This window comes from Amblyraja radiata, chromosome X (genome assembly GCF_010909765.2).
Source record: "Amblyraja radiata isolate CabotCenter1 chromosome X, sAmbRad1.1.pri, whole genome shotgun sequence".
In the NCBI taxonomy this organism is placed as follows: Eukaryota; Metazoa; Chordata; class Chondrichthyes; order Rajiformes; family Rajidae; genus Amblyraja; species Amblyraja radiata.
Genome location: NC_045999.1, coordinates 7,862,552 through 7,870,535, shown reverse-complemented (window position 1 = coordinate 7,870,535; position 7,984 = coordinate 7,862,552). Strand labels below are relative to the sequence as shown.

The 7,984-nt window shown below is 49.7% G+C and overlaps 1 protein-coding gene across 2 annotated transcripts in view; it reads left to right on the top strand.

Annotated features, from left to right (window-relative positions):
- Positions 1-887: 887 nt before the first annotated feature.
- The window catches only part of LOC116968128 (RNA-binding protein with multiple splicing 2), a 94,673-nt gene continuing 87,576 nt past the window's right edge, over positions 888-7,984 (top strand). Inside the window, exon 1 of one of the 2 annotated variants that reach the window (XM_033014746.1) lies at positions 888-1,774. In XM_033014746.1, the coding sequence (XP_032870637.1) occupies positions 1,724-1,774 (51 nt within the window). In that variant the 5' untranslated portion in view covers positions 888-1,723. The remainder of the gene's footprint in view (positions 1,775-7,984) is intronic. The other variant, XM_033014747.1, reaches the window with a different exon arrangement.

Sequence of the window (7,984 nt, the reverse complement as noted above, 5' to 3'; positions counted from 1 at the left end):
TCAGAGGCGTCGTGTTCGCTGCTCCTATATATGGACCTCGCTCGCAACTGAATGAACGGACGCTCCATCAACCAGGCATCAGCCAACACCGAGGCCTGACTACTAAAAACAAAGTCAACTTTTACCAGACCTCATCATCTTCCTTCCGCCCACCCGTAACCACGACACCGCATTTTCAACATAAACCTTAATATTTAAAACATATATTATGGGACAGTGTGTGTGTGTGTGTGTGTGTGTGTGTGTGTGTGTGTGTGTGTGTGTGTGTGTGTGTGTGTCCATGTGTGTGTGTCCATGTGTGTTTATCTCTGTGTGTGTATGTGTATGTGTGTATGTGTGTTTGTATGTGGGTGTGCGTGTGTGTGTGTGTATCTGTTTGTGTGTGTGTGTATCTGTTTGTGTGTGTGTGTGTGTCCATGTGTGTCAGTGTGTTATATATTATTACATGGCAATCTGGGCTAACTGAAGCCTCCCTGTATATATCAGCCCTCAACAAGTGTCTATAATGGGGACATATAAAGGGTCTTTGCAAAACTGTAATGGGCTGACAATCACCCACAAAGAAACAGCGCAGTGACATTAACAGGACCGAACTGGAATGTATTACACAGCCCAGAATTACACATTCCAAACACAAGTTTGGGAAACATCATATCCTCGATACAGATCAGCTCCGTGGGAATAGCACTTGGCGAAGCCGGGCCGCCCCGGGGGACTCACTCACTCTGTGACATGGACAGGCAGGCGACACTGCATCTCCTTGCCTTTCCCAGGGAGGGGAAGGGGGTAGATTCACACAGAGACATATCGTCAACCAACAATCGCCAGCAGTGAAGGAGTTAAACTCCACCGGCAGCTCAAAGCGACCAGTTTAACCGTGCACCCATTTGAAACATCTCGGTCCAAATACAAGAGGCTCAATCACTAAACACATCAAAGTCAACTTTTTTTTTCAATTAAATAGTGCTACAAGCAGGTCTGATTGGCGCTGAGGTTTCCATTGGAGACCATGACGCAAACGGGTTGGATGTTCTCCCAGCTGAACTAGATTGTTACATTAAATTCCGGCCAGCTTCCTCGTTTGCCGATCAATTTGGAGAGGAGAGGAGAAGAGAGGAGAGGTGAAGAGAAGAGAAGAGAGGAGTGGAGTAGAGAGGAGTGGAGTTTGGGGCCGGCTCGGATCGCGCCGCCTTCACCCCCACCCCCATCGACTAATCCCAGCTCCCGAATTGATAAGAAACACGTGAAAAGCATTGCTGTAAAAAGCAGGGTGGGATTAAACCGGCTAACATCTCCTCTCTCTCTCGGCTCACCTTCACAGCGCACACCCATACACTTGGAACATCTTTAGGGGGTTTGTGAGGTTTTTTTTTTAAATAGATATTTGTTTAGTTGGTGTGAGGCTTGGCAGGAGAATTCTGTGTTATTTTTTTTTCCCCTCTCCCGTTCTTCGCTCTCTAAGACGGACCGCGACTTGGCGTTCTACCGACTACCAACCTTGGAAGCCAGGTCTCAACTTCTCCGCCACCAACACCCCGTCGCTTCTCCTTTTGTTGTCGTTGGGGGTTTTTTCCCCCCACCACCCCACTTTTTTTTTTTTTTTTTTTTTTTTTTGCTGCTTTGGCTTTTGGGACCGAACTTGGTTTTTGGTGGAGAGACGGCGAGCAGCAGCAGCAGCGAGCGAGCGAGCGAACAACACACAGTCCAGCGGAAAGTTGAAAACATGAGTACGAAGGCTGATGACCATAATAATAACAACAGCAATGAAGAAGAGGTAAGACTTTGGGGGGGAGAGGAGAAGGAGGGGAGGAAGGGGAGAGGGGGAAATAAGTCCAGAGTGGCGTGTAATAGTCTCGCCGACTCACGCCCGATTTATTTTGAAGAGTTTGTGTGTTCGTCGATTGCTCGGATCCGCTGGAATTCTTGGCCAAACTTGCAAGGGGAGGGGGAGGGTGTTTGTTCGAAAGTATGTTTCAAACTATGTGAAGTTTAACTGGTGTAGCTCCCGTTAACTTCTCCTCCCCCCCTCTCCCTCTCCCTTGTTTGAACGGTGACCGGCCTCTCAATCTTCCAATCTGCTCCGGTTAAAATGTTGTTCTACCGTCTGTGTGTGTGTGTGGATGGTCGCTACGCGTTGTAATACATTGGAGCCCAAAGGCAAGGTGCAGTCGGCGTTTGCCGAGAGATTGCATGAACCTCCCCACACCCTCCCCACCGTGTTCCTTGCCCGGCACCGTGAAGCAGCGGTGGAGTTGCTGCCTCGCTGCGCCAGAGTCCCGGGTTCGACCCTGACCACGGCAGCTGCCTGTGTGGAGTTTGCACGTTCACCCTTTTGTGACCGGGTCGGTTTTTGCTCCGCTTTCCTCCCCCCCCACACACACATCCCCCAAAGACGTACGTGCTGGTTTGCAGGTTGATTGGCCCTTCTGTAAATTGCCCTCCCTCTAAGTGTGTATGATGGAATTAGTGTCGCTGGGCAGCCGGGACTCGGTGGGCCGAAGGGCCCGTTTCCAGACTAAAACCAAGCGGGCAGTGCAACTACTAAACCCTTTACTTCCCAACCACCGATGGTGTAGCGACTTGCACAGAAACGCACGCTAAAGCCCATCCGGAGGTGACGGCACTGTGTTTAAACGACATAACTCGCAGCCTCACATCTGGACGGCAGAGTATTCTTTGGGCTTTGCCCAGCGTCTGCCGGCGCCGTTTGCAATCGCTCGCCTTGTTGTGTGCGATTAGATCCGCGGCCGTGCCAAACCGCGCAACCCTGGGCCAAGGAGAGCTTTGTATCCTCCCAGTTGCAAGTGAGTTGTTACTTATCAACGCTGCTTCTGAGAGAGAGAGAGAGAGAGAGAGAGAGAGAGAGGGGGGGGGGGGGGGGGGTGGTGGGAGAGAGGGGCGTATCAGCGCCCATTTTTTAGCTTTGAACCGCCGAGGGGTGTGGAAAGTGGAAGCACGAGAACTCCTCGCCAGCCGAAGGTTGCACCCGTTCGCTGCCGAAACGGCTCCCCCTCGAATCTGAAGATGAACACAAAACGCTGGAACTTAACTCAGCGGGTCGGGCAGCATCTCCGGAGAAGATTAAGGGGATAACTTATAGAAACTTACAAAATTCTTAAGGGGTTGGACAGGCTAGATGCAGGAAGATTGTTCCCGATGTTGGGGAAGTCCAGAACAAGGGGTCACAGTTTAAGGATTAGGGGGAAGTCTTTTAGGACCGAGATGAGAAAAACATTTTTCACACAAAGTGGTGAATCTCTGGAATTCTCTGCCACAGAAGGAAGTTGATGCCAGTTCATTGGCTATATTTAAGAGTGTTATATGTGGCACTTGTGGCTAAGGGGATCAGGGGATATGGAGAGAAGGCAGATACAAGATACTGAGTTGGATGATCATATTGAATGGCGGTGCAGGCTCGAAGGGCCGAATGGCCTACTCCTGCACCTATTTTCTATGTTTCTATGTAAATGAGGGGAACGGGTGACATTTCGAGTCGAGATCGTTCTGTCCGAAGAAGGGTCTCGACCCAAAATGCTGCTTGCTGTCTGACCGTCTGAGTTGCTCCAGCATGTTGTCACTTATCTTGGGTTTAAACCAACATCTGCAGTTCTGTCCAACGTGAGTGTGTGTGGACTTGAGGGGAACGCTGACAATGCCCTCCTCTGTGGAAGTGCGTGTAGCAATTGGTGTAGGTCTTCAAATCTTTGCTTCTCCCAGCTTGCATCCCCAGACCACTCGGCCCGTCAAACCCATTCAATCTCGCCCCCTCCACACCGTTTTGTTTCACCGTGTTAGCTCTGGCCACCCCACCTCGACCGTTTGAGTCTCAAAAAAAAGACGTCTGGGCAGGTACACGGCTAGGAAAAGTTTCGAGGTTTAAAGGAAAGATACATCAGTATTTTTTGTGTCTAACCCAGCGGGTCAGGCAGCATCTCTGGGGAACGTGGATGGGTGGCGTTTCGGGTCGAGACCTATCAAACTGAATGTTTATATGGGCCAAAAGTGAGCAGATGGGACTAGTGTCGGAGAGTCCCGACCCGAAATATCACTCGTTCCTTCTCTCCAGAGATGCTGCCTGTCCCGCTGAGTTACTCCAGCATTTTTGTGTCTTATCTTCGGTTTAAACCAGCACCTGCAGTTCCTTCCTCTACATCTTGGTCGGCAGGGGAACGTTGGGCCGAAGGGCCTCGTCCAAGGACTAACTCGCTGGGCAGTGAAATCGGTTAATTCGTGTCTCGTTAATGGAAACACGTTCTTTGCGGATGCCAGTTCTTGTGGGCCTGCACTGTTGCTTCGAGGAAGAATGTCCCCTTGTTATGTCAATTTAACAATGAAACGCTCTCGGCTACTTTCGACGTGACAGACTTTCGAGGCTTTAATGCAGTCAGTGTCACAGCTGTTACTTGTAACTCGTGTTTGGCGACTATATCATCACCTCTGCTTCAAGTTAAAGGGAAGGTTGTCTGTAGATTTCGAGTCGCTCGACCTGAAGCGGGATAGTACCGGGGGCAGTCGTAGTCCCATGGAAATTGGCCCTTCAGCCCAACATGCCCACGCGGACCAAGTAATGCTCCATCTACGCTAGCCCCACATGCCCGCATTTGGCCCATATCCCGCCAAACCTTGCCTATCCATGTACCTGTTTAAACGTGCTGCCTCAACTACCCCGTCTGTCAGCTTGGTCCATATACCCAACAAACGCGTGAAAAGTTCACATGTTCCAGGTGCAGAGTGATGCCGTTCGGCCCATCGAGTCTACCCCGCCTTTCCAATCATGGTTGATCTATCCCTCAACCCCCATTCTCCTGCCCTGACACCCTTATTAATCAATGTTCCCCTCTCGCGTTCCTATTAAATCTTTCCCCTGTTTAAGAAGGAGCTGCAGATGCTGGAAAATCGAAGGTAGACAAAAATGCTGGAGAAACTCAGCGGGTGCAGCAGCATCTATGGAGCGAAGGAAATAGGCGACGTTTCGGGCTGAAACCCTTCTTCAGACTTTCCCCTCACCTTAAACCCGTGTCCTTTGGTTAAAAAATGGCTTTCATTCCCAATTTCGCAAGAGGGATGGGCGGTTGGGATAGTATATTGTCCCCGGCCGAATACTCCAATTCTAGATTTATTCTCTATTAGGATAAATCTAATGCACGAATTCTTGGCGTGTTTATATCTGGCAAAAGTGTATATCTTGTTGAAAACAAAAATGTTTAGCTTCCATTTGGGATCATTAATGGGTCGCCCTGGATAGAGCAGGTTTGGATGGATATGGGCCCAACGCGGGCAGGTGGGACTAGTGTAGCTGGGGCATGTTGGGTGCCGTGGGCATTGGGTCAACGCACCTATTTCCACGCTGTATCTCACTCTGTCTCTCTTGAACAGTTGAATCAACGCGCTGGCTGGCCAGCCGCCTTTCGTTTGCTGAGTAATTTTCCCCTAGTTCCGCTTGAAGCTCCAATTGAAAATTGTTTTAGGGGCAGCGGAATTCGGAGCAATCTTAAAGGGGTAGAATTGAGGCACCAGGAACTGCAGATGCTGGTTTACCAAAGAAAGACACAGTGCTGAAGTAACTCAATGGAGAACATGTTCTCCAAAGATGCGCTGGAATAACCCGCTGAATTACTCCAGCCTTGTCTGTCCTTGGGCCACGCTGAGTTACTCCAGCATCGTGTCTTTTTCACAAAAGGAATTGCAGGTGCTGCGATCTTGAATAAAAACAAAGCGCTGGAGGAACTCAGCGGGCCAGGCAGCATCGGTGGAGGGGAATGGACAGGCGATGTTTTGGCTCGGGACCTTTCTGATGGAATGAGGGAGAGAGATCTATTTTCCAGCTTTCTTTCCTTCTCTATTCCCATCGGTCTAAAGTAGGGTCCCGACTCGAAAAGTCGCCCCTCCACTTCCCTCCACAGATGCTGCCTGACCCGTTGAGTTTCCCCCGCGCTAGTTTGTGCTTGGTTGAGAATTCAATTACGTGCGGACAAACGCAATACACAGTTTTGTGTACAGGAAGGAACTGCAGGTGCTGGTTTACACCGGAGATGGACACAAAGTGCTGGAGTAACTCAGCGGGACTGGCAGCATTCTCTGGAGAAAAATGATGGGTGGCGTTTCGGGTTGGAACCCTGTTCCCAATGTTGGGCGAGTTGTTCCCAATGTTGGGGGAGTCCAGAACCAGGGGCCACACTTAGAATAAAGGAGAGGTCATGTAAACTGAGGTGAGAAAAAAACTTTTTCTCCCAGAGAGTTGTGAATTTATGGAATTCCTTGCCACAGAGGGCAGTGGAGGCCAAATCACTGGATGGATTTAAGAGAGAGTTAGATAAGAGCTCTAGGGGCTAGTGGAGTCGAGGGATATGGGGAGAAGGCAGGCACGAGTTATTGATAGGGGACGATCAGCCATGATCACAATGAATGGCGGTGCTGGCTCGAAGGGCCGAATGGCCTCCTCCTGCACCTATTTTCTATGTTTCAGACTGAGTAGTACAGTATAGTTACCCGAGCAGGTTTAGAAGGATATGGGCCAAACGCAGGGTTTGTGAGTCTGTGGAATTCTCTGCCTTAGAGGGTGGTGGAGGCCGGTTCTCTGGATACTTTCAAGAGAGAGCTAGATAGGGCTCTTAAAAATAGCGGAGTCAGGGGATATGGGGAGACGGCAGGAACGGGGTACTGATTGGGAATGATCAGCCATGATCACATTGAATGGCGGTGCTGGCTCGAATGGCCTACTCCTGCACCTATTGTCTATTATCTATTAGGACTAGCGTTGATGGGACATGTTGGTCGGGGTGGGCAAGTTGGGCTGAATGAAGGGCCTGTTTACACGCTCCATGACTCTAATGCTAGTCAACTGAGCTTGAATCTTTAAAGATCGGTCCGTGCAAAGTAAACGCAGTTTGTGTTGAGACGTGTAGAGGGATCAGAACGGAACGCCGATAGAATTACATGTTTAAGAAGGAACTGCAGATGCTGGAAAATCGAAGGTAGACAAAAATGCTGGAGAAACTCAGCGGGTGCGGCAACATCTATGGAGCGAGGGAAATAGGCAACGTTTCGGGCCGAAACCCTTCTTCAGATAGAATTACGCTGGCAGTCTCGCCAGACCTGTCCAAATTCCTTTAGACATCAAGGCTTTCGATGACTTGTCTTGATAGATGGTCCTTCAGCTTGTGCACCAAAAAAACTAATTCTCTCGCTGCCCTTGCTGGAAGTTTAATTCTCTGACATGAAGTGGACTGTTGCGATGTTAAGCTGATAGACACACAGCAAGCTGGAGTAGCGCAGCGGGGCCGGACAGCAGGCGCTCAGTCCCGGCGTGAAGGTGAAGGCGCGGCCAGTCTATGCTGGAGGCTCGGCCCGCGGTTCCAACCACAATCTCCGCCAGTGTTTCTCCGGCTGAGGTCCGCTCGTCTGTGTTAACCGGGGTTGAGCAATTCCGGGAATCCCGTCACGTTTTTCGCCCACGAAGAATAAAAACACCCCCCGCCCCCGCCCCTCCAGAAATATATCAGGAAACGCAAACTCTTTCGCTTTCTTAAAACTGAACTTGCCTATGTTCAAAAGTTCACAAGTTATAGGAGTCGAATTAGACCATTCGGCCCATCGAATCCGCCATTCAATCATGGCCTCTTAATTCCAGTTTTCCTGCCATCTCCCCATAACCCTTGACACCCGTTCTAATCAAGAATTTGTCTATCTCTGCCTTAAAAAATATCCAGCGACCCCATGACCCTCAGTTTGAAGAAGGGTCTCGACCCGAAATGTCACCTATTCCTTTCATCCAGAGATGTGCCTGTCCTGCTGAGTTACTCCAACATTTTGTGTATATTTGAAGTGATGGGTAAAATTGAAAAACTGTTTAACTTCCTTATACAAGAGGCCATTCGACCCATTTAGTCTATACTAGCTCAGCAGTCCCATTCCCTGTTTGCATCCCTGCCACCTCTTCTCTCTGTTTTGCCCAGGAAAGTCCATAAATTAGAGCAGAATTAGG